General features: G+C 39.7%; 1 protein-coding gene across 5 annotated transcripts in view; it reads right to left on the reverse strand.

The window, feature by feature from the left end:
* The window catches only part of Cc2d2a (coiled-coil and C2 domain containing 2A), a 128714-nt gene that overhangs the window by 57904 nt on the left and 43193 nt on the right, over window positions 1-27617 (reverse strand). For all 5 annotated transcript variants that reach the window (XM_045161369.1, XM_004656067.2, XM_045161366.1 and 2 more), the window contains 4 exons: window positions 27165-27301; window positions 26520-26651; window positions 6167-6376; window positions 5187-5293 (listed from right to left, as the gene is read on the reverse strand). In XM_045161369.1, coding sequence (XP_045017304.1) covers window positions 5187-5293; window positions 6167-6376; window positions 26520-26651; window positions 27165-27301 — 586 coding nt within the window. The remainder of the gene's footprint in view (window positions 1-5186; window positions 5294-6166; window positions 6377-26519; window positions 26652-27164; window positions 27302-27617) is intronic.

Here is a 27617-nt window from a genome sequence, read left to right on the forward strand (position 1 = left end):
TCTTAAGAAAACAGATTTTTAAAAATGTACTAGAAAATGCAATACTGATGCCAATTTGAATACCATAGAACGAAGTATGTGACATTATTTATTTTTTATTTATTTGCACATATGTGTTTGTACACACACGCATGCCAGAATTTCTTGTTGCTGCAAATGAATGCCCATACAGCTTTACATAGGTCGCTAGAAAACTGAACCAGGATGGCAGGTTTTTCAAGCAAGCACCTTAACTGCTGAGCCATCTCTCCAGCCCCTATAGTCTTGTGTTTTGAGAGGGGTATTCCTTTTATTCCCTGTAGATGAATCTGACTTCAATAAACTATCTTTTAAAATTCTTGTCTAGACTATGGACCAATAAACTAACAGCCACCTCTGTCATTATGAAAATAAAGGCATTTTTCATGGATTCAGTGTTAGCACTGAGGATCTAATTACCAGTGAACACTGAAGTCTTTCTGTGTTAGCACAAACCATGAGTTCTGCAATGAGATGATGTAATGTTTTCACATGCTTTGGAAAATTTTCAGTGCTAATAAGATGATGAATATTTTTGGCTTGGGCTGAATAGTTTTCTTTTGGAATGCTTATCTCTTTATTTCAATTATTTAACATGTCTGGGACTTATGTGATACATTACTGTAAGTTCTCCTTACAAACAGTGGCCAATTTCAGATCCCAAATGCACTGTGGTATGCTACAAATCAACAGCTGGTTAAGGAATGAGACAATGACTTAACTTTTGAGCATGTGCCATGTATAAGTCCAGGGGATTTGGAAGTGTGTAGAAAATAGGAGCCATCTCTGTCCCCAGGGAGCTTATGGTTTAGCTCAGGGGATACACACAGAAATTATTTTGACATACAGCATAGGGTCTGCTTAAGAGTAGCGTAAGGCAGCCAGGGGGAGCACTGCAGAAATGAGTGTTTATTGGTTGTGGAAAGGCCAGAGAAGGGAGGTAGTGCTTGGGGTGACTTGGGTTGCAGAGATGGTGCAAGGGAGTCAAGGTTTCCAGCTGGTGGCAGTGGGAAAGGAAGATGGCAAAAAATGTAGGTAGTGGCTGGGAAGCCATGATTTAGGACTCTTTAAAGCCCTTAGAGAAGCAAGAGTATGACAAACTAGAATGAGGAACATTCTCCTTGGGGAATAGTCAAGCGTATGGTAAAGGGTACATTTGTTGACCAGACTACTCAAGTGTGAATCCTTGCTCTGGCTTCTACTAGCTGGTCTTGGACCAACTGTCACTCTATGATCATCTGTAAAACAGGAATGCTAACAGAAACAACAGCCAAGAATAGCTGGAAGTAATAGTGTGTGTGTGTGTGTGTGTGTGTGTGTGTGTGTGTGTGTGTGTGTGTATGTGTTTTATAGCCGGATATATGGTCCAGGGACATCATTGGTCATTCACAGGTAAGCTGTTCTTCCCTTATCCTTTTAGCTGCTACCTCCCTGCCTTATTTTTTATTTTATTTTATTTTATTTTTATTTATTTTTTTTACATAGGATCTCACTCTAGTCCATAGTCTCAGGGTGGCCTTGAACTCATGGCAATCCTCCTATCTCTGCCTCCAAGGGCTGATACTAAACTTGTGTCCCCCCATGCCTGGCCTATGCCTTATTTTTTTAATACTGCAATATAAAATTAGTTTACTGAGTTACATAACATTTCAGGCTTTCTGATATACTTTAAAAATATTTTATTTATAAGGACAGAGTGAGGGAGAATGGGTGCACTAGGGACTCTAGATGCTGCAAACAAACTCTAGATGCATGCACCACTTTGTGCATCTGGCTTCATGTGGGTACTGGGGTGCCAGACCATCCCTGGTTGTTATGCTTCGCAGACAAATGCCTTACCTGCTGAGGTATCTCTCCAACCCTGATGACATATTTTTAAAGCATTAAAAAACATTTCTCTTTATTTCCATTTGTAGTGCCTAAATAGAAATACTAAAATAAAACTCTTAAACAAGGAACAAAGGATGTAAATGAGCTAAAGAAACAGAGACTCTCAAAAGAACATTCACAAGTTGTGGCAAGAGCTAGGGAGCTCTGAAGAGGGAGGCAGGCATCTGAGAGAACTTCTGCAGCCTCATATAAATGAATGAAGTCTGGAGCATAAGACAAAGCTTTGGGAGCCACTAGCATCTACATGATTATTTTTTGCATGTGTGTATGCATGAAAGTATGTGTGAATGTGCAAATGCATGTTTGTGTGGGGCTGTACAGATGTTTGTTGGCACAGGTGTGTGCATGTGCAGGTCAGAGAACATCTTGAGAGTTGTCCTTGGGAATGTGGTCCACTTCTTTTTATGACAAGGTCTCTCACTGCCCCAGAGTTCACAGATTAGACCAGACTAGCCCCAAGGATCCTGCTGCCTCTGCTTCTCCAGTGCTGGGATTACAGACAACGCACCACCACACCCAACATTTTTAGATGGGTACTGGGGAATGAATTCAGGTGCTTATACTTGCAAAACAAGCCTGTACTGACTAAGCCATCACCCCAGATCTGGATGATTTTCAAAACTAGTACTGTAAGAGATTTGTCTGGGAGAGAATGCAGATTTAAAAAGGCTGAACATCCATCCCACCTGAAGAATTGTGCAATTTAATAAGCTAGGCACAGAAGGGAGATTACACAGAGGACAGAGGGCAAAGGGACAAGGACATTAGTGGAAGGTGGAGAGTTTGCAATCGGTAATTTGTGAGGACAATGTATCAATGTTCAAGAGCGTAGGGGGCTACAGAAGGGCCAGGGGCTGTGGCAAGATCTGTGTCAGAGGCAAGATGACATAAACCCTAAAGTTGTGTAGTTTTCATTGCTGGGGGCTGGGGCACTGCTACTACAGGCTTGTGTTCATTGTTTACTAGGCATGGTCTGTAGCACACCACACCTCACACACACAGGACTGATACTTTTCCATGTGGTTAATCAATATAACGCTATGGTAAACCATGACTGCTTTTGCAGCAATCTCTCATTCCTTCTCTCTCTTCCTTTCTCTCTGTCTTTCTTTTACTTCCCCCTCCCTCTCTTTTACTATCTCTATCTTTCTACAAACCCAAACCCTTGTGCATGCTCTACACCCTAGCTTGTCTCTTTTTCTTGCCTACTGTATGCTTAAACAAAAATTATTTTCAGGCTGGAGAGATGTCTTAGCGGTTAAGGCACATACCTGTGAAGCCTAAGGACCCCGGTTCAATTCTCCAGGTCCCACGTTAGCTAGATGCAGAAGGGGGTGCATATGTCTGGAGTTCGTTTACAGTGGCTAGAGGCTCTGACATGCCTATTCTCACACTCTCTCTCCCTCCCCCTCCCTCTTTTTGTCTCTAATTAATAAATAAAGTAAAAAAAATCTTTAAAAATTACTTTCATACAGAGGCAGTGATATATTTTTCTTTCTAAAAAAATAACTTTCAAAAGACTGGTGTGGTGATTCATGCCTATTAATTTTGCACTTGGAAGGCTTAGGCAGGGCAATTGCCACAAGTGTGAGGCCAGCCTAGGTTACACAGTGATTTCCAGTTCAGCAGGAGTTAATAGAAAGAGGTTCTGTTATGCCTTTAATCTCAGCACTTGGGAAACAGAGGTAGAAGGATTGCCATGAGTTTAAGGCCACCTTGAGGCTACATGGTGAATTACAGGTCAGCCTAGAGAGTGAGACCCTACTTCAAAAAAAAAGTATTTGATAATAACTTACATTTTTAAAAAATATTTTATTTATATATGAGAGAGAGAAAATGGGCACACCAGGGCCTTTAGCCACTGCATAGGAACTCCAGACACATGTGCTGTCTTGTGCATCTGGCTTATATGGGTTCTGGGGAATCTAACCCAGGTCCTTAGGCTTTGCAGGTAAATGCTGTAACCACTAAGCCATTTCTGCAGTTCCAATAACTTTCATTTTTAAGTATACTTTTCACCTTCTGTAATTATAGCATAAAACTGCACTAATTTCCACTTTTGGAAGAATTTTTGACTCATGCTTAGATTAATAAAAATATATACTTAGAAACTCCTTGATTTATTTTTTCTATTGTAAGAATTTGTTAAGCAGAAATAGCCATATACAGGTAGGTTTCAGACTTGTGATTATTGCACAATATCAATAATATAAAATATAATGCAAAGGTCTGTCAATTTGAGATTGTACATAATATAATAAATTTATATCATAAATGCCAATCTTTAAATGAGAGAGACTTACATGTACTTACATGTATATGTAAGACTTATATGTACTACAAGAGGAAAGTCCCAAGATATGTGACATATAAAAAAGCAAATTGCAAAAAGGCATATACATATGGTTCCTTAATAAAACACTTGTCCATATAAACATACTTGTGTGTATTATGCATTCACAATATAAAGCACAACAAAAATCTGTGAATCAAGATTGTTTCCAAGGCATGGGACATTGGGTAACTTTCATATCTTACATTTTCTTATTATTGGGAAATTATCAGAATTTCGATTTTTGAATTTTTAAATTATGAATAATTCAAAGAAACAGAAAGTTTAGAGAATAGATAATATGATTCCTATTGACATTAGTCTTGTTGATTCAGGATTTTTGAAGGAAGTAGGACAGTTACTTTGAAGATTCTCTTCATCCTATCACCTTCTTTCCCTCCCAGGACAAAGAATCTGCCATGTTCTTTTAAGTCTGCACCACACATGTGGGTACCATGAAGAATGGGTATTGTTCAGGTATTTGGGTATCATCATCATACAGAGAATGCCTGTGACATCTGGATTTTCTCATTCTTTACTTGTTTTCCAGGTTTACCTCTGTGAGTACATACACAACAATTTTCATCATCGTAGCTTATGTGAAGCTACATCCCTTCTGGTATTGGGCTATTTCTATTTCTCACTTCTGTGGGTGGTGCTGTGCATGTATTTGCACATGTCTTCCTGTGACACTCACATATGGCTTCCAGAGTCCACACACCTGAAGCAGAGCCTCTGGGTCCCAGCTATGAGCACCCTTCATGCTAGATTAGTCCATGGCACACTGCTCATGGAAGTGAGACTGTAGGCTTTACCGTTATCATGATAGGTCACTGTCATCATTCCATTTGTCAAAGTTCTACCTGTATTCAGTGCTTTTGGAAAAAAAAAACAAACATCTGGAGAGATCAAGAACACATCTAACAGGGGAAAAATCTGCACTTACCGGATTTCAGATTTGTATTCATTGATGTTTGTTTGGGTTGTATCAAGGGAATGATGAGATTTTTCAGGGTTAAGACCAGTCTGAACAGCATTTCTTAGAGCTTGTAGCTTAAAACGATATGGACACAAATTGTGTGTTAGAAACTCTTCCATACTCAACAAACAATGTAGCTAGAGCCACTCAGTTCTCCTGAGCAGAATGGTGAAAGCATGTGAGTGAATATGCCAGCACCCAGCTGTCTCCAGACCTTCACCAAAAACATGGGCACTGGCGAACTTGCATCTGTTGTTATGAACCTGGGACACTAAGCAACTGCAACCATCCTTGTTCTGTAGCCCTCATCAAACTGTAAGGAGAAGTATAACTCTCCTGGGTCCAGTGTCTTAGACCCTAGCTTACTTGTAAGTTAACAGAGCATTGTTTATTTGTCCTTGACATACAATGGCATTTTTTTTTTTGATATGAAGAAATCATATATTGTGGAATCATCTCTTCTTTAGGCAGTAAGGTCAGGTCATGAGGCTAAAATTGCCTACAGTCAAATTGCTGGTGAAAAGTCCCACAGGATGGTGTCACACTGCTATTAAATACAATGATATTCATTCCTCTGAGCAGCAGCTGAAGTAGCCAGCTGCTGTTGGTGAGACTGCCTCTAAGGAAAAGGATTCTCAAGCCAGCAATGGTTTAAGATCTGAGATCTCTTCAGCAGTAACAGACATATCTTTCATCTGATCCCTACTCTTTGGGTGGAATCACAAATCTTCCTTGTTAAGGCACCTGTGAGCTACTGACTTGGGGTTATGTTACATCCACATGATCTGGACCCTTCCTTTGGCCTCAAGTTAGGAACAACATGTCAAACATCCTGGCCAGAGGAAACATGTGAAAGAGGGACTGGGACATTTTTCTTCTAGAAAGTATTTTCAATGGACTCAACTGAAGGACCAGCCATCTACAATCAGCATAGAGAGCATATGTACCTTGTCTGTAAGGAATTTCGCTTTGTTCCTCTGGTGTCTTGCAAGATATTGGTCATATAACTGGGCCAGCTTGGATGCCAAAACATGCTCTCGGCTAAAACAGGGATGATGAGTGAAGATTAGCCCTGAAATGTCGATGTCCAGCTGGAAATTCCCAGGAGGGTCTCCAGAGCCAATCATATGCTGATGTCTGTGTATGTATTTTGTTGCCTGCCAAAGAGAGAAGACAGCTGGAACCTGGTTTAGGGCACTTACCAGAGGTGATACTCTAGCCCTCCAGGGAGGAGCAGACACATGCAGAATACCTCCTAGCCATGAAGCCAGCTGGAAGGTGCTCTGGTCCTGCCCTGTTTTGAACATTTTGAATGAAAATGCAAGGTTAGGACTGAGAAAGAAACTATTTCAGTCTTGCTCTTTTTCTACATATTTTGGACTATATCACTATCCCAAGTCATAATTTGAATTTTTTCCATGACAACTGTCCTGTTTCTTACAGTTTTGGGATCAGCTGGTGACCTTGATTTTTTTTTTTTATGTGAGAAATGCAGATTTTAGTCCAAAGTTGTGTTATTCTGATCATAGATAAACTTTCCTGTAAATAAAATGTTAAAATGTCGAACTTTTTGTTTGGCAATCAGCAGCAAGGGATTTTTCTGAATGTCACTTCATGCTGGTGCAGTTTTCCCTGCATTGAATGAAGTTAGCTTGCAGAATAATCGAGGAAGTGTGGGGCAGCTGAGCCAGGGTGCAGGAAATAGGAGTGGAAACTGCTGATGGGAATGCTTGCAACATCTGTGTACAGTGTTAGACAATGCTCCTCTGTTCTTCCAGAATATTTTAAAAGATATTTCACACCAACCAAGTGCTTATTGAACTGGGGTGCTTAGAGGTGGAGGTGACATCATTGATTTTGTGTTTTTCTCTTCTGGTTCCTGCACTGAAAATAGTCAGGATGTACTCTTTTATGGCAAATTATTCAGTTATTTTTGTGGAAATGAGCTTTAAGATTTCTTAATCTTTATTGAATAAATGAGAGGACACATGAGAAGTGCTCAACATGATGGCTTAGTCATAAGATACAATGCCATTTGAGATATTTCCCTCAGTCTATTCAATAAATAAAGATATAGCAGCCCAGAGACATGTGGCAATTCGCCCAGGGTCCTAGAGCAAATTCATGGTACAGCCAGCTAAACATTGGTACAATGGTTAATCCATTGATAGTATTTTCACTCTCAGTATCCAATCAAGTCTAAATAGTACCACCATCTGGGACCAAGTCTTCAACCTATGAGTCTTTTCAGGGGAACACTTCATATTCAATTCACAATAGGAAAGAAAAAGAGCAAGGAGGGAGGGAGGGTATTACCATGGGACATTTTTTATAATCATGGAAAATGTTTTAAAAAATTGAGAAAAAATAAAATAAAATAAGATTAAAAAAATAAAATATTACCATTAAAAAAAAGAAAAAGAGCAAGGAGGCAGAGATTAGCATTCTATCCAAGGAAGCTTTTCACACTTGATTGAAGTGCCTTTAAAACAGAGACCTGAAGCAGTTATGTGGGTTTGAAAACTAAAGTGAAGGACTTCCAGGTAAAATGGCAGCATAGGAGCTATGCCAAAGCAACCTATGGAGGGAAAAAAGCAGACCACCATAATACACTCTTATACCAAAAAAGTGAAGGTGTATAGGAATTATCAACCACAGCAGAGAAGCAGGAGAGACCCAGAGCTCCTAGCAAGCAGGCAGCCAGTAGGAATCCTGCCAAGACACCAGTGGCCCCTGTCTGTGTGCCTGCCCACCCTGCCTGGCAAAGAGCCACAGGAGCAGAAGCCTGGTGAAGGGATTTTCTGCTCCCACCAGTTGCCTGGAAAAGTCAAGAAACCCAAGGGGAAAACAGCAGGACCAGCTGAGCAGCTTCAGAAAAACTCCAGGCCCTCTGCATAGCTTCCCTTTCCCCAACAGCCAGTGCCACAAACCACCAGAGAGCTCATCCACCACCTGGCCGCACAGCCAATCAGAGCACCATATCCAGCAACCGAAGTGGCCTAACTGAATCCACAGCATAACAGAAAGGGACTGAGGTGGGAACTCAGAGTGGATGAGATTGGAAGCCATCCTGAAAGATAAAAGGGCCTAATTAACACAAAGCAGGTACACAGGCCTGCACTGGAACTGCTACTCTCTCTTTCCATGTCAGGGCAGGCTATGTGTTACACTTGATTGATATATTCTCTTCTTAAAATTTTTATTTATTAATTTATTTGACAGAGAGAGAGAGAGAGAGAGAGAGAGAGACCGAGAATGGGCATGTAAGGCCTCTAAACATGTGCACCCTCTTGTGCATCTGGCTTATGTGGGTCCTGGGGAATTGAACCTAGGTACTTTGGCTTTGCAGACAAATGCCTTAACTGCTAAGCTATCCCTCCAGTCCTGATTGATATATTCTTGATTTGCTTTACCCTTCTCAAATAAGCTGTATTTTGGTGTTGACTATTGTTGCCTTTTATGTTTCCTGATTTATAGGCCCTTTGTCTTTTTCTTCTGTCATTATTGGGTCAGGGTCTCACTTACAGCCAGGCTGATCAGGAATCCATTTACCAGAAATCTGTCTCCCAGTTGACAGGATTTAGGCTGTGGGGCAACACCTTAGGGCCTTTGGCTTTCTTAGGTTATCTGTTAGTTTTAATCCCCACTCTTGCATAAATTCTGAGTTGGTTTTATTTGAATGTGTATGTTGTTCAGGTGACTTTTAGAATTTGCTGGTGATTTGTACCACCTGGTCTACTAGAGTCCTTGCATAGCAGGTAAACTAAATACCTAGGGTCATTTCTGCTGATACTCTGGGAGTAATATAATTGCCACACCTGACATCTTAAACTCTTACCTTGAAGATATAAAAAGTTGGGTTTACACATCTAAGAACACTACAGATAATTAGAAAACACAAGGATCAAATTAAATAGGAGCCAAAAATCTCTACATTATGATACATGAAACACAAAAAACCAAAACAATATAATTCCACCAAAAAGGTCCCTTATAAATCCATCCAAAATGACCTCTGGTGAGACTGTTTTAGATGAAATTCTTGACAAACATTTCAAAAAAACTATTATAGCTATGATAAAAAAAAATCAAAGAAGAAATAACAGGAATCAAAGAAGAAAACAAGCTCCTGAAGGAATCCTAAAAGAACACAGGAAACTAACTCAATGAAATATGGAGATCAATACATGAAGGAAGTAGAAACAATGAAAACGTATCCAATCAGAAATACTAGAAATGAAAAACAGAGTATGTCAACTAGAAAAGTCTGTGGAAAGTCTCACCAGTAGAATGGATCAAGGAGAGGACAAATATCTAAACGAGAAGATCAGGTGGCAGATCTAATACAGTCCAACAGGAGAAAGACAAACTAATAAAAAAGCATGAATGGGAATTTAAAGACAGCTGGGGCACTATGGAGAGATCAAATATAAGAATTAAAGGTATAGTAGGAAGAGAAGAATTTCACTCCAAAGGCATAGTAGGTGTTTTAAACAAAATCATATAAGAAAATTTCCCTCAAATAGAGAAAGTCATGCCAATACAGATACAGGAAGCATTCAGAATGCCAAACAGACAAAATCAGGAAAGAACCTCTCACCACCATATTATAATTAAACTACTAAACATACAAACCAAAGAAAATATGTTGAAAGCAGTTACACAGAAAAATCAAGTCACACATAAAGGCAAGCCCATCAGAATAACTTCAGATTACTCAACATAAACTTTAAAAAACCAGAAGGGCTTGGAATATTGTACTTTAAGTTGTAAAAGAAAACAACTCAAAAAAAAAGTCAAAGCTATCCATCAAATTGATGGAGAAATAAAGACATTTCACAGCAAAAACAGACTAAAGGAACAAATGAACACTAAACCAGCTCTACATAAAATATTTGAAGAGATTCTTCATGCTAAAGAGAAAGAAAATCATACACATGAGGAAACATGGAAAAAATACTAACAGTTAATACAAGAGAGTGAAGGAAAACCAGAAGAACTACAAGATAAGAATGACAAGAATAAATACACATCTTTCAGTAATGACTCTTTAAAAAATACTTTACTTATTTATTTGAGAGCTACAGATACAGAGAGAAAGAGGGAGGGAGGGAGGGAGGGAGGGAGAGAGAGAGAGAGACAGAGAGAGAGAGAGAGAGAGAATGGGCACACCAGGGCCTCCAGCCACTGCTAACAAACACCAGATGCATGTGCCCCCTTGTGCATCTGGCTTACATGGGTCCTGGGGAACTGAGCCTTTGAACTGGGTCCTTAGGCTTCACAGGTAAGTGCTTAACTGCTAAGCCATCTCTCCAGTCCAATAATAACCCTTAATATGAAGGTCTCAATGCCCCAACCAAAAAAAACAAAACAGAACAAAATGAACAAACAAACAAAAAAACACAGGCTTATCGTCTGGGTTAAAAAGCAGGACCCTTCTATTTCTTGTCTCCAAGAAACCCATCTTTTCATAAAAGATGGACAATATCTTAGGGCAAAAGTTTGGAAAATGATATTTCCAGCAAATTGACCTAGAAATCAAGCAGATATTGATATCCTAATATCTGACAGGATAGACTTCAACATTTTTGATTAAAGGAAAACTCCAACAGGAAGACATTACAAATCTAAACATATATGCACCTAACACATATGCACCTAACATGGCGGCTCATCATTTCATCAAACACTATTAGAGTTAAGGTCGCAGATAACACCAAAAACAGTTTTAGTGGGTGACTTCAACACCCCACTCTCATCAATTAACAGGTCATCTTGGCAAAGAGAGAAGCATCTGGAATAAATGAGCTCATACAACAAATAGACCTAACAGATATCTAGAAAACATTCCACCCAAATACTGCAGTATATACATTATTTTCAGCAGCACATGGAATATTCTCTAAAATTATCCATATATTTGGTCACAAAGCAAATCTTAACAAATACAGGAAAGTTGAAATAATTCCTTATATTCAATCTGATTACAATGGTATTAAGATACAAATCAACACCATGAAAAGCTATAGAGCATACCCAAAATCATGGAAACTAAACAATACACTGTTAAATGATGAGTGGGTCAATGAAGGAATCACAAAGGAAATTTTAAAAAATCCATAGAATAAAATAATAATAAGAACACAACATATCAAAACCTGTGGGGCACAATGAAGGTAGTCCTAAGAGGGAAATTTATAGATTTGAGTGCCTATATTAGGAATTAGAAAAGTCACAAGTAAACAACTTAATGCTTTACTTTAAGGCCTCGGAAAAAGAAGAACTACATAAGCAAAAATCAGTAGATGGAGAGAAATAATAAAGATCAGAGCAGAAATTAATGAAGTAGAACCCCCGCCCCAAAAGCAGAGTTGGTTCTTTGAAAGGATAAGCAAGATGGATAAACCGTTACCAAATCTGATCAAAAGAAAGAGAGAAGAGGCACAAATCAATAAAGTTAGAAATGAAACAGATACCAAGGAAATTCAGAAAATCATAAGGGCATACTTGAAGAAAATAAACACCTCTAAGTTTGAAAATCTGAAAGAAATGGATGATTTCCTTCATTTCTATGACCTACAAAAATTAAGTCAAGATGAGATAAACCATTTAAACAGTCCTATAACAAGCATGGAGATTAAACCAGTTATAAAAATCTCCCAACTAAAAAAAGTCCAGGTCCAGATGGCTTCACAGGTAAATTTTACCAGACCTAACTAACCCAGACCATAACTAACACAAGTGCTTCTCAAACTCTCCCATACAATAGAAAATGAAGGAATACTACTTAACTCTTTCTACAAAAGCAGAATCACCCTGATACCAAAACCAGACAAAGATAGTGCAAAAAAAGAGAATTATAAGACAATATTCCTCATGAACATAGATGCAAAAATTCTCAACAAAATATTGGCAAACAGAATACAAGAATATGCCAAAGAGATCATTCACCCTGACCAAGTATGTTTTATCCCAGAGATGCAGGGATGGTTCAACATAAACAAACCCATAAATACACCATATAAATTGACCAAAGGACAACAATCACATGATCATCTCAATACATGCAGAAAAAGGCATTTAACAACATTCAACATTCCTTCACGGTAAAAGTCCTAAAGAAACTGGGAATAGAAGGAACATATATCTACAACAAAGGCTGTTTATAACAAACTGATAGCCAACATAATCATAAATGGGGAAAAACTTGAAGCTTTCCACTAAATTCAGGAACAAGACAAGGGTGTCCACTGTCCCCACTTTTACTTAACATACTACTGGAAGTCTTAAGCAACTCATGGTCTAACCTACATAGCAGCAAATAACCTGTTGTGATGCTCACAAAAGTGCAATAGTGGCACACAGCCATGGTGGGAACCAACTGCTCTTTATTTGGCTAACTGATCCCTTCAATGGTACAGGAGCTGGGAAACAAGTCAGAGCCATATGCAAACATGAGTCCGCTCTCCATTATCAAGCAACCACCAATCATGGGCTACAAGCGGGCCTACACTTATTAAATTCTCTATTAAAAAAATAAGGATTATCCCATTTTTTCTGGAGCTAACATTACTCTCCATTGGAGAATCTGCTTCTCTTTTTCAGATAGACACAGATCCTAAGGAGAGAACCACCCCATCACACCTCATAAGGGCCCCAGCTAAAACCAAGAACAATGGGCTAAACAAGCAAGGGTGCTGTTTTCTTGGTACCGGGTACCAGCACAAGGGTTTAGGAGATCAACACAGAGAAAAATCAACTCCTACCATATCAGAGATCCAGAGACCCAGAGGCCCCCAACACCTTGTCACTGAAGCAGACCAAAAATGAACTCAACATGGCCCAGGGAAATTTTGCGGAAGAATGGCGGAAAGAATGTCAGAGCCACATGTTGGGTCATGATATGCAGAGACATTTCTCCTACCCGTAACTGTGGGCTAACTCCACAATGCATGACCCATATACATCAACAAAGAGGGGCCAAGGGGAGGGGGTAGGTCATGGATGAACCTAACAATGGTACCAACTTGACTGTACTCACTGAGTACAAAACTATTTAATAAAAAAATTAATAAATAAAAAATAAAAATAATTAACTCTCTGAAAACCAATAAAACATTTAATTAAATGATAAAAGAAAGAAATAAGGCAAGAGACACACATAAAAAGAAAACTTGGAAAGCAAGAGATTAAATTGGATCCAAATTAGATTAAATTTGAACAAAATGGATCAAAGACTTTAATATTAGACCTGAAACTGGTAGAGAAAAAAGTAGGGAAACCTGTCAGCATATTGGCATAGGCAATTACTTTCCAAATATAACCTCAGTTGCTCAGGAAATATAACCAATAATCAACCACTGGGACCTCATGAAATTAAAAAGCTTTTATATAGCAAAGGACACCGTGAATAGAGCAAAGAGGAAACCTATAGAATGGGAGAAAATCTTTGCCAGCTATATATCTGACAAAGGACAAAGAACTCAAAAGACTAAATATTAAGAAATCAAACAATGGATTATGGAACTAACCAATACAGATGGCATATAAACATCTAAAAATTGTTCTACATCCTTAGCCATCAGGGAAATGCAAATTAAAACTACTTTGAGATTCTATCTCACTCCTGTCAGATTGACTATTATCAAGAAAACAAATGACAATAAATGCTGGTGAGGATGTAGTAAAAGAGGAACTTTTCTACACTACTGGTGGGAATATAATCTCTGGTACAGTCACTGTGGAAATCAGTGTGGAGGTTTCTGAGATAGCTAAAAATAGATTTACCATATGATCCAGCTATTTCACTCCTATGCATATATCATAAGGACTCAGTGCACTACCTTACAGATACTTGCACATCCATGTTTATTGCTGCTGTATTCACAATAGCTAGGAAATGGAACCAGCCTAGATGTCCCTCAACTGATGAGTGGATAATGAAGATGTGGCACATTTATACAACAGAGTTCTATTTAAGAGTAAAGAAAAATGAAATTCGCAGGAAATTGATGGATCTGGACAGGATTAACTCTATAAATAAATAACCACAATTAAAAAAAAATACAGTGTGAAAGTTACTAAAATAGAGTTAATCCATTCCCTCTCAAGCCTACAATATTTTCAAATGTACACCTATTTTAGCAAGATGTTCTTAAAATAAAAAAGTCTGTTACACTTCCATTAAAGACAGATAGAGGGGACTGGCGAGATGGCTCCGTAGGTGAGAGCACTCGCTATACAAGCATGAGGGCCTGAGAAATTTTGAGTTTGATTCCCAGCACCCACATAAAAATCCAGGCATGGCCATACATGCCCATAAGCCTTGTCCTGTGGTGGGTGGAGATAGGGGAATTGCTGAGATTTGCTGGTATAGGAAGTAGTCTGAACAAAAATGGAAGATCTAGGTTCACAGAGTGACTAGATCTTAAGGAAACTATACAGAGGAGGGATAGAAGGGGATAGCTGACATTTTCCTCCAGCTTTCACTTGAATGTACACAGGGTTGTATATATCTGTACACATATGAACACATCTGTGTACATGTGCATATGCACTGTATATCCAAACCCCATACCCACTGCACATACTCTAAACACACATGCCAAAAATGACAACCTGAAGATCATCACATAGAAATAGATAGATGTTTGGGTTAATAAATGTTGGACATGTATTAGAGTCCCTATATTATTTCTCATGAATATTGGTACAAGCAATAACATAACACAATAATCCATTTACTAGTAAATACTCATGTAAGCATGCTATACTATAAATCCAAAAATTGGAAATTATTTTGATGAATATTAGTAACTGAAAAACAGATCCTACTGGAAAACAAACAGAATACATTTCTATATATTCAGCACATACATACACACAACATGGAACATTCTCTTCTGTTTAGTCTTACCTAATACTCATGGGAATCTAATGCTAGAATCCTTTCTTCTAGGTTTCTGTGGTGGTTTGATTCAGGTGTCCCCCATAAACTTAGGTGTTCTGAATGCTAGGTTCCCAGCTGATGGATATTTGGGAATTAAGGACTCCTGGAGGGAGTGTATTGCTGGGAGTGGGCTTATGGGCTTTATAGCCAGTTTCCCCTTGCCAGTGTTTGGCACACCCTCCTGTTTCTGTGGTCCACCTTATGTTGGCCAGGGGGTGATGTCCACCCTCTGCTCATGCCATCGTTTTCCCCTGCCATCGTGGAGCTTCCCCTCGAGCCTGTAAGCCAAAATAAATCTCTTTTTCCCAGAAGCTGCTCTTGGTTGGGTGATTTCTAACGGCAATGCGAACCAGACTGCAACAGTTTCTAAATTTCATTTTCTGCACATTCCAAGAATTATTCTTTCTTCCTTTCTACATTGATTGGCCTTTGATTATAGACTCAATAGACTGCAGAAACCCACTAATCTGTGTTGGGTGAGAAGATATGTGTGAAGTGCTTGATATGCCTGGTGAACCCCAAAATGCTAATCAAACTTTTCCCTCAGACCCTACTTGTATAGATGAAGACAGAGAGGTTCATGGATAAACAGTGATTTTGCCTGATGTACCAAGCAAGAGCCAGGGCCAGCTTCTAAGTCTTCTGGCCCCTATCCAGCATCCTTATCAGACACCATGTAGAAGAATTAAGTGAAGAGATTACTGATCATGTTACCCATGGTTTGTGAACAATGGAAGCATGAATTCTGACTAGAGGTTTTACAAATTCCATTTAACCTCAAAACTTGCAAATTTATGCCACACAAGCTTGTAACTTGCCAGTCAACATAAATAGCTTCCAAAGCTCATTTGTGCAAGACAACTGATTGCTCTAAGCACACTCTGACTGTTGTCAGCAAGTACCATGTTAACAGTCTAGTAACCTGAAAAGTGTAGAATTGAGTGGCAATAATTAAATAAACTCATATATTCTTTCTTATTAATAACAGTACAAGGATTAACCTATTGATGAGTTCATATTGAATGGGCAGTTAGTAGGTGGGACCTTGTTGGAGGATGTGGGTCACTGGGGGCTTGCCTTTGAGGGATATATCTTGTCCCTGGTCTCTTCCTGTCTTTCTTTGTACTTTTCCCCCACCACAACTCATGGCCACCATGAAGCAAGCAGCTTTGCTTATGCCCTTCCTGCCAGGATATCCTGCCTCATCAGGAATGCCACAGTAATGGGCAAAGCATATATGAACTAAAACTTCTGAAATGGAACCAAAATAAATCCTATTTTTAAAATTGTTTCTCTCAAGTATTTTGTCACAGCAACAAAAATCTAACACATCTTCACTTTTTTACATGTTGAGAAGTATCATGCAAACAGCAGTAATAATGTATCTAAACATCGCCACCTGGGTTTACAGGAGGAAAGAAGCCTTCTCATAGATCATCTTCTACTGCTGTCTTATAGTATATGAAACCCCCTCATGGCTTTTCAAAACTGAATACTGATCATTAATATCCTTTTACTTTAGGCTTCAATATGAATATCAATTTATTTTCCTTTTTGTTCAAGTAAAATTTTTTAGCCATGACCTGTCTTGGTGTAAGATATTTGTAATCTGGGGTCTGAGGAGATGAGTCAGTATGTAAGAGTGCCTGCTGCATAAGCAGGAGGACCTGAGTTAGATTTCCAGCAACCATGTAAAAAACTGGGCATGGCCAGACATGTCTGTAGCCCCAGCATAGGGTGGAGGTAGAGATGGTAGGATTGCTGGGGCTCTCTGGCCAGCTTTTTCAGCCCCCAAATTACTGGCACTCCAGGTTCACCTAGAGACTCTGTTCTAAGGCAAAAAGGTGGGAGTGATAAAGAGGGCACCCAATATCCTCCTCAGGAGAGCACACACATCTGAATACATACTCATACATATATCACACTATAAACATACTCAAACACACACACACACACATACACACACACACACATGAGGTGTGTAATCTGAAGGTAGCCACTAAGTGTTTTAAGACCACTCACACAATCTGTGTTAATTAAAAACTTTCCACCTTATAAAGGTATATACAACTAAATGTCAATTCACAGACACAATGGGAAATTTTTCTTTAGTTACTTTGTGCCTTGCTTTTTCTGTGCCTGCTGGTTCTTGCCTTGCTTATCCCTTCTCCAGAAAGGTTTACAGATTTCTGAGATCATCCAGGTGTGGTTCACAGGTTCCGTCCTGTATTGATGTGAGTAAGCCATAGTGGACAATGCTTCTACATGACATGTTACCTAGGGCGCTGTACTTTGCATTCCTTCTCCAACTTTGCATGAGCTTGTGTTCCAGTAACTTCTTAAACTCAGTGTATATTAAACATAAAAGATTTCTGGGACTTCTGGTAGCTATTCAGCTATATTGTTCAAAATATCCCAACCTTCATTTCATTAGGGAGAAAGATTCTTGGATCTTCACTTTCTTGTATCTGCTTACATTTCTTCTACACTGAGAATGATCAGGAAAATAGTAGCAACAATTTCTCCCAAGGGCAGACAGTTTTCATAGCAGATATTTTAATTGTGAAATTGAGTTGATTCTTCATTTTTCTGTAATGGGGTACTTGGGGTCCTGGAAAATCCTTGAACCCCAACCCCTAGGTTTGTTTTTAATTTTAATCAAATAATTGAATAAGACCAAGAAGGATAATTATTATATTTATTGAGGGAAGTACAGAGCCAAGGAAAGGCACCCATATGGCTAGAGAAGGAACATGGAAGGCCTAGAAAGACAATGGAAAGAAAAGGGAGCTGGAGGGGATAAAGAATTCATGTGGACAGTAAAATCTAGGATGCTTTCCCCTCAGCTCAGCCTGGCTGGGCTCAGCTGAAGGAAAAATTCACCCACAGCTGGAAGTTCCAAGTTGTCAAAGAGCCTGCCCTCTCCTTGCAAAGGTATTCAAACCTTATAGTGGTGGGCTGTTTTCTGAGTCTGGTGAACAGTTGGTTGGTTAGGGCTAGGGGCAGTTTCAGGAAGAGGTTAGCCTTGACTCCAAGTTCCAGGAGCTGAACTTGAGCAATCACAATGTTCAAATCCTATGAAAGACCTCCCTCCCAGGAGGGGTGTTGGTTGTTTGTGGAAAAACAGGTCTAGGAAACTAGATAAGAGATTAGAAGTCAGGTCATCTTTTTTTTCCTTAAATATTTTTATTTATTTATTTACTTGATGGGGGAGATGGTTGTGCCAGGGCCTTCAGACAGTGCAAATGAACTCCAGACTCTTGTGTCACATTGTGCATCTGGCTTTATGTGGGTATGAGGGAATAGAACTTGGGTCCTTTGGCTTTGCAGACAAGTGCCTTAACCACTAAGCCATCTCCCAGGCCCAGAGCATCTTTGATTTGTAGCAAGTACAAACTTTCCTGCCTTTTTCACTTTCAGGGGTCCAGTCACCCTAACTGTACTCCCTCTCACCTTCAATGAAAACTGAAAACCAAAGCTATAAGGGTTGATGTACATGGATTATCTGCTGGTATTATCAACATATACAGAGATATATACTAGTAGATAAAAAAGCTAGAAGGTATGTAGGATATATATCACTGGTGTGGTTAGCATGGAAGCTTTTACATTTGTTCTGAGAAAATATTAGCAATAAATCCTGAGTGTGACTCAGAATTGGGGGTAGACTCCACAGTTATTGTTCCAGGTTTCCCTGGAAAACCATTAAATTTTCTCACTTCTAGGAGCATGCCATTTCTCCTGAACCACGAGTTGGGTGGGTACATAATTCATTAAAACTGATGAGGGTTTAGATGCATATTTGATGAAGTATGCTGTGGGTAAAATAACATTCCTTCTCTGTGGAAATGTTAAGCTAAGTCTTGAAGCATCATGCCTCCCAATACACGAAGAGCTTTGAACTGTGTGTGTATAAAATGAAAGGGTGAGACCCATAAATGCTCAGAGAGGACCAGAGGAGAGAGAGGAGAGAGGGAGACCCATCAGTGCTCAGGGAGGACCAGAGGAGAGAGAGGAGAGAGGGAGACCCATCAGTGCTCAGGGAGGACCAGAGGAGAGAGAGGAGAGAGGGAGACCCATCAGTGCTCAGGGAGGACCAGAGGAGAGAGAGGAGAGAGGGAGAGCCATCAACTTTCAGGAACAACCACAGGAATGGGAAGGCCAGAGATAACCCTGCTGTCAATTAGCCCATCCCAGCCTGAGGAAGTAATTTAAAAACTCCTCCTTCCATTTTGTGACTTTGTTTTGAGGTTCTCCTCACTACTATGATTTGTTAATCCTCCTTCATTGCTTAAGCTTATTTACACTTTTTGTTTTGTTTTGTTTTGTTTTACTTTCTGAGGTAGGGTCTCACTCTAGTTCAGACCGACCTGGAATTCACTACGTAGTATCAGGGTGGTCTCAAACTCACAGTGATGCTCTGACCTCTGTCTCCTGAGTGCTGGGATTAAAAGCATGTACCACCACGCCTGGCTCTACACTTGGTTTTTGTCTTCTAGAACCAAGGTGAGACAGAGCTTACAACTTAGCGTATGAGCAGTGCTTCTGTGAAAAGCTGGTAAGAATACAGAAAGGGAAAAATGACTTTTTTTAATCAAATGCTAACAAGAGAGGAGGTTGGAGTCCTGACCAATTCCTCCATTGGCATATAGCTCTAACAAGAGGCTGCCCTTTATACCTGCTTCCATTTCTGTCTCCCCACATGAGGCACAGAGTCTATGGCTAACATGGAATGTTGTTACTTATGTATTATCAGAGTCCAGTATGACTAAGTATACAGCAGATGTTGAGGATGTGAAGAATACACCAGATATGAGGGAGGAGGGAAAGAAAGAGGCTGCTGGGGCTACTTTTCAATAATTCTAGCTCATCTTTGGCATTGTAATTTATCAAAGAGCATTTCATATTATACTTCACCATAGTTAGCACTTTTTACTTTTTAGATTTGATTTAGTTCCTTTATAAAATTTGTGTTTAATGTGTTTTTCTCTGCATGACATCTCATTTTGCATTTCTCTATCATTAATGGCCTCTTCTCAATTTAGGAGCAGCAGAATATTTCAATTCTAAAATCCACATTTTTTTCTCTTTGTAATTACAGGAAATGTTCATAATAGCAGGGCTAAATCATAACTCCCTTCTAAATGAAACCATTGAATTATCTACTGGATTGGCATACAGTCTACCATTGTCTAGTGGTCTAGAATAGTTCATCAGATAAGAGGGCTTGGCACTAAGAGGAGATGGATTCTGTTAATCAGCTGGGTTTAATTAGCAGCAGAACCGGAAGCTATGAGGTATACCACTAAGGGCCCATGGAATTTCTAACTCCTAATCCAGCTGTCTGACTTGGTTTCTATCATTTGGTAGCAATATTAAGCCAGGTACCAAGAAAAGCTATTTGGCAACAGAGACAAGTGAGTCCAACAGTAGAGTCAACAGGGAAGCATTTTTTTTCTTCTAAATATGCTCAGCTGTAATACTTATTTATTTTTATTTATTTATTTATTTGGAAACCAGGGCTCATGTGTCGCAGGCTGGTCTCAAACTTACTATGTAGTCAAAGACGACCTTGCACTTCCCTTTCTCTTACCGGTTTCTCCCTGATGCTGGGATTACAGGATACATGTGCCACTAGGCCTGGTTAATATAAAGCTGGAGATAGAGCCGTGGCTTCATGCTTGTTAGGGAAGTACTCTATCAACTGATTTCCAGCTTCAGCTCCAGCTCACCTATAACATTTTGGTGGTAATCAATTTGCATGCATATTAAGGTGTTTGTGTAAGAGGAATACATTCAGTCCTGCCCCTGAAACTATTCTGAGATAGCAGAGTCAGAGGAAGAAATGGATTAACAATCTATGAACAAAATAAGCTCTGCCTGTTGATCTATTTCTCTCCTCCCTGCATAATGTCAAAAACTCCTACGTGGAGGGACTGTTTGGATATGAGCTAGAAAATACAGTACATGTGAATTAAAGGAAAGCTGTGTGGAACACTGCAAAAATAAGTTTGGCATTGACACACATGAGTAAATACAGGAAAAGGCTAAGGTAAGCAAAGAAATAGTTATAGGACTACTAATTCTGAAAAAAAAAAGTTGTTTTGAAATACATGGCAGGTTACAAAATCACACAAAAAATTTCTGGGGTATTCTAGTCAATGATAGATTTAAAAGGTAACCTGTTATGGAAAGACAGAATGTTAGGTATAATTCCTCCTGAACCCAATCAAAACCTTACTGCTTTTTTAGTATATACTCTGTAAGACTCTTCCTTTAGAATTAGCTATATGTTGAAACCCCTCCTCTCTAAGCAGTTCTGAGAAGACTTCAATGTTAAGGATTTGTCCCTTAACTGATTGTGCTCTGGGAGGTATCAGGATAAGTTCTTCTTAGCAAAACCATTCTCTTTCTCCACTTTCCTGTTTTCATCCAGGAATATCACACTTCTCTCAGACATTAGAAAGGGGGAGCTTTAAAAAATCCTACAAGTGAGTAAGAATATACTGTATTTGTCTTTCATACCTGACTTTTTTCACTTATTGCACCATCTTCTAGATTCATCCATATTGTGGGATTTCATTCACTTTTACTATTGAATAGTAGTATTCCAAGGCCCATGTGTTGAAAGATTGGCTCCCCAGTTTATGACACTACAAGAAGTCTACATGGTTTGGAGGATAAAGTACATGCTAAACAAGAATGAGTTCAGAATCCCGGATTCAGAGTCACAGCATCCACATGAAAGTTGGAAACTGTGGTAGGTGTTTGTAATCCCAGCCTCACCTATTGGTAGGAAGAGAAGCAGAGACAGGACAATCTGCTGGAAGCTTGGGGAACAGTTAGCTTTACAAAAGCAGTGGAGAACAGTGTGAAGCCCTGCCTCAAGGAGGGTGGAGGGTGAGGACCAACACTCAAAAGTTGTTCTCAGACCTCCATATGCACACCATGGCTCATACATACCTGCATGACCATGTGTGTACACATCACATATACATATACATCATGGCTCATGCATATCTACATGTAAATGTGCACACACATCACACACACAAATACATACCATGACTCATGCATACCTGCATGTATATACATGTGTGCACATGTCACACAAACATATACACATCATGATTCATGTGTTCCTGCATATACATGTGTACATACATCATACATACACACACCAAAAAAAGAGGTAGTATGTTTTAGAAAAGAAGCCTCATATGAAAAATGTCCCATGGGTTTGTCTTTGAAGGACATATTGGGATCTTATGCTCCACCCCCACATCTCTTTTCGTTTTTGCTACTTGCATGAGGGGAGTTGCTTACTGTGAACAGGGCCTCATGACAGGTACCTGAAAACTTTCAAAATCAGATCAAAATAATTTAAAGTTGATTATTTCTGATATCTTGTATATTAATAGAAAGCTGACTCATAGATCCATTGTGCATGTCTACTATGTTTTGCTTACCCATTCATCTACATGCTTTCCAGTGAAGTTCATTTCATGCCTTGGCCACCATGAATAGTGTTATAGTAGCTGGAGTGAAAGGAGAATGGGGAGCTATCATTCAGGGGATGCATAACTACAGTTTGAGAGAAAAAAGTGATTTCAAGAGATCTATTGCGTAGCATGGTGACTTTAATGGTGATATGTTATATTTTTGAAATATGTAAAGTAGATGCTATGTGCTATCACATAGCAAAATAGTAATGCACTTGGTAATTCCTAGATTTAACCACTCCACAATGTATGCATCCTTTAGAAAGTCATGTTGTATATGATAGATAAATGTTACTTGTAATCCCCCCCAAAACAATGACTGCTGCTCTCACAACTCATAACCCACAACTCCATGTTGAATACCATGTTGGAAAACTAAGTGGGGCCCTCAGTGGAATAGAGGCAGGGAGGAGAGGAATGATGGTAACAACCTTTGATGTATCCATACAAATAAAAAATAAAACATAAATAATAAAAAGTGGTTCTCATTTCAAACTTAAAAATATGCATGTTATCTGTCAACATAAAAGTGTTGGAAGGAAATACTATCCTTTTACATCCACATTTATATTCCTACTGGCTGCTTCTCGAGGGAGAAGCAAGAACTTGACTCATGGGAGAGTCCTCTCGAAGCCAAGATTGTGGATCCAGGTCTGTGCTGGGCTAGGAGAGGTGGGCCTCCAGCTAGACAGCTAGCTTTCTGTCTCTGGGAGATGTGCACCACCTCCTTGGCACCTATGGAGGCTTAAATGTAAAATGTTTCCTATAGCCGACGTGGTGGTGCACACCTTTGATCCCAGCACTCGGGAGGCAGAGGTAGGATAATCGCCTTGAGTTTGAGGCCACCCTGAGACTACAGAGTGAATTCCAGGTCAGCCTGGACTAAAGTGAGACCCTGCCTCAAAAACCAAAAGCAAAATATGTTTCCTATAGCCTCAGTGTTTGAGTACTTAATTCCCAGCTATGGCACTGTTATGGAAGGTTGTAGAACCTTTAGGAGGTGGAACCTTGCTGGGGAGTGTCTCACTGGGGGTGGGCTTTGATCAGTTCATCCCCAGTTGGTCCTGTTCTTTTGTTACCTCTTCCCTGTGGAGGTGATGATGCCTATGTGCTCCTCTTTCTTCCACCATGATGAAACTTCCCCTCAAAACTGAAAATAAGCCCTTTCCTTTCTTAAGCTGTTTCTGGTCAGGTATCTTGTCACAGTAACAATTAGCACCCAGCCAGTAAGCTTGTCAGAGCAGTTCTAGCGGCTCAGCTTGTTTCGAGATGGGGAATGCAGTTCATAGGAGAAGGAACAGGAAACTATCCGGTCTTGGGTCCTAGTGGCCCAAGTTCTACTTTTAATGTAGCAGACACTGATTCCTCTGATGCCCCTGTATCTCCATATTAGTTTAGACTTCTAAAGGTGACATCACATTACATGTCTCCTCATGCTCTACTTTCCATATTGATTATTTTCCAGTTTTCTAATTGTGACCCACAGTTTAATGCATCATTGTACCAGTATTTCATCCTGGAGTATATGGATAGATGAAGAGATAAACTGATGCATCATTTGATATGTATACAAATTCATGCTGTCTTGATAAGTAATTATATTACATATCTCTGTCATAAAACCAAATTTATGATCATGAGGCTGCTATGTAAAAAATGAAATCTCAAGATCTCATTTATTAAAGTTTGTGATAATAATTTTAAAGAAGTTTATGGTTTTAAAAAAGATATCCTTATATACCTCTCAGCACTCAGGATAACCCAGGGAAGGAGAGAATATTATTATCCTACTTTTCAATTACCCAAAGGGCAATGGGATCTGTCCAACTCTGAACACTAGATGGTAACTCATTTGCACAGATCTGCTCACATTCTCTGACTTGAGTCTGTTTTCTCTGTGCCCCACACTCTATAGAATGACCGTCATACCCCCTCCTTCTGTTTAATTTTATCACAGTGGTGATTTGATTCAGGTGTCCCCCATAAACTTAGGTGTTCTGAATGCTAGGTTCCCAACTCATGGAGATTTGGGAATTAATGCCTCCACAACATAGGGTATTGCTGGGGGTGGGCTTATGGGTGATAGCCAGCTCCCCTTTACCAGTGTTTGGCATACTCTCCTGTTGTTATGGTCCACCTTATGTTGACCAGGGGGTGATGTCCACTCTCTTCTCATGCTATCATTTTCCCCTGCCATCACGGAGCTTCCCCTCAAGTCTGTAAGTAAAAAATAAACCTTTTTTTCCCCACAAGCTGCTCTTGGTCGGGTGATTTCTGCCAGTAATGCAAACCTGACGGCAACAATCACTATGGAAATAGAACAAGTTTGAAATGACATGGCTTTCTGAAGGAGGTGATTCAGCAAAGCAAGAACAATGTAGCTGACCAGATATCCTGTAGTCCTGTCTATATACCACCACTCAATGCCACCATGCTGTTTTAAGCCCTTAAACACGGGTTTGACATGCTTCAAGTTTATACCTTGGAGTTTTATGTACTGGGAGCTGGGTCCCTGGGGTCTTGTTAGCTGTTGAGGTGGGAGAAGATGACTTGGTTATGGAAGCACTGACCTTGAAATGGACAGATGTTGATCTCACAGAGTGAGGCACTGGCCTCAGAATGGAGTGGACCAGTTCTCAAGAGCATGGGTTGTTATAAAACACCCAGTACTCTTTTGATTCTGTCCTTCTGTTACCATTCTCATCTTGTGATGTTTTGTGTATTCATAAAGGTACACACATGCTCCCACATTATGATGACCTCCATCTTGAGGCCCTCAGTAAAGCTGAGTAGTCACTTGAACCCCTCGAGCTGTGAGTTAAATAAATCTCCCTTCTATACAATAATCAGCCTCAAGTATTTTTTGTAGCAGCATAAAACACACTAACACAAATGTGTTATCTAATTTAATCTGCACAGTGGGACAAGAGATAGACATTAGCACTATGTGCACTTTACAGATGGAGAATTGAGGCACAGATTTACTATGTACACCTCCTGAGTGGTACAGCAAGGACAGTTTGGTGTATAATACTATAAGACAAGAAAATGCAATAAATCTTATTTACAAGGGTAACATATATCAAAATAGGTCTTGAAGAGAAAGAGGAAAACAGCCTTAGAGCATGTGTGATGATTAGAGAAAAGGGACAGGGCAAAAGAAGAAAACATGGAAACAAGAGCAGCTGCCATGGACATGCCAATAGATGCCACAGCCATTCCTGGCCAAGAAGCTCACCCCTCGCCCAGCAGGGATTAGGTGAATAAACTCACACTTACTCATGGGCATGCAATTTACTCTTTTTTAAAAAAATTTTTCTTGTTACTTTCATTTATTTGAGAGTGACAGACAGAGTGAGAAAGGCAGAGAGAGAGAGAGAGAGAGAGAGAATGGGTGTGCCAGGGCTTCCAGCCCTGCAAACGAACTCCAGATGCGTGCACCCCTTGTGCATCTGGCTAACGTGGGTCCTGGGGAATCGAGCCTCGAACTGGGGTCCTTCACAGGCAAGGGCTTAACCGCTAAGCCATCTCTCCAGCCCCCATTTACTCTTTTGTTTGAGATAGTATATTATTTAAATCAAAGTAGCAGCCAGGTATCGTGGTGCATGCCTTTAATTCCAGCACTTGGGAGGCAGAGGTAGGAGGATTGCCATGAGTTTGAGGCTGCCCTGAGACTACAAAGTGAATTCAGGTCAGACTGGGCTACAAAGAGACCCTACCTCAAAAAATAAAAACAAAACCAAAAAGAAATAAAGAAACTAATCAAAGTAGAATGTTACACCTTCAATGCAGTGTGTTTAATATGCAAAACAACCTCAATTTCATGTAATAAGGAGGGATGCAAAGTACCTTTTTGTAGAGTGTTTCCAGCTCTGCCTTGTTGCTCAGCTCCTGCGTGAACTGGGGCGGCCTCGAGGGAGATGGCTTGATGGGGCTGGGCAGAGCCAGGACTCTGCCATCATCTCCAAACCACTTCCTTCCCTGTGAGGCAGCAGAGGGAGGACCATACTCCTTTGCATTTGCACAGAAAACAGTTTAAAAACAGTGTTTGAAGAAAATGTCTGTGTCAACGTATATATTTCATGTGTCTCCTCATGCTCTAAAAGAGCATGAAAAGTTTCTGTTTTCATGAAATTGAATCTTTACTAACACCCTCTCTAATTAACTTATGATACAGTCCCTGACTCTCCTAAAGGGATAAAAATTTAAATGAATGCTTAATAAAAATTTTATGTTCTCTTCATTAAAAATTTAAGGGAAAATATATAGGAGAAAAACTTGAAAGTGAGAACATTCTTTATATTTGAGCAATTCTGCAACTTCTTCCACTGGCAGAGGATGTGCTCTGAGATGCAAAAAGGTGGTGTGGGTTGGGAATCGCTAAGAGTGCTGAGAAACAAAGGTGGAAACCAAAACCCATATGAAAAAGAAGCACCTCCTGTCTACAAACTCTACAGAGGAGCAGTCCCATGGATGGTGAAGGGGCCTACTCACGGACTCCTGCATCAGCAGTCTGTTCTCCATGATGTTCTGATTGTTGCGTGCCACCTCAGGTCTTGCCCCAATATACAGACCTTCATCTTCCAAGAATCTAGGCTGCACATTCTCAGGAAGCTTTTTATAGGTTGGCACTAGGGAGTTCACAAATACATAAAACACTAATGTTAGGCTCAAACTTCAAACTCCTATTTGGGGAATTAAAACAAGCACCAGGGATTTCACTTATGAAAACTATACATTTTCTCTATTAATTTCTAGAAGCAGAACTGAAGAAAAGATGAATGTGTTCATTTGAAATATTATGTTTAGATTCATGTCAATAGGAGATAACACCTGAATAATTCAGCATGTAGCTCAACAGTGGGTCACACTGACATTCTTATTATGTCATATTCAAAGCAGCAGGCTTGAGTAACATGTACCTATGTACCTGTTTTTATAGCTCTT

Source organism: Jaculus jaculus, chromosome 11 (assembly GCF_020740685.1).
Source record: "Jaculus jaculus isolate mJacJac1 chromosome 11, mJacJac1.mat.Y.cur, whole genome shotgun sequence".
Taxonomy (NCBI): Eukaryota; Metazoa; Chordata; class Mammalia; order Rodentia; family Dipodidae; genus Jaculus; species Jaculus jaculus.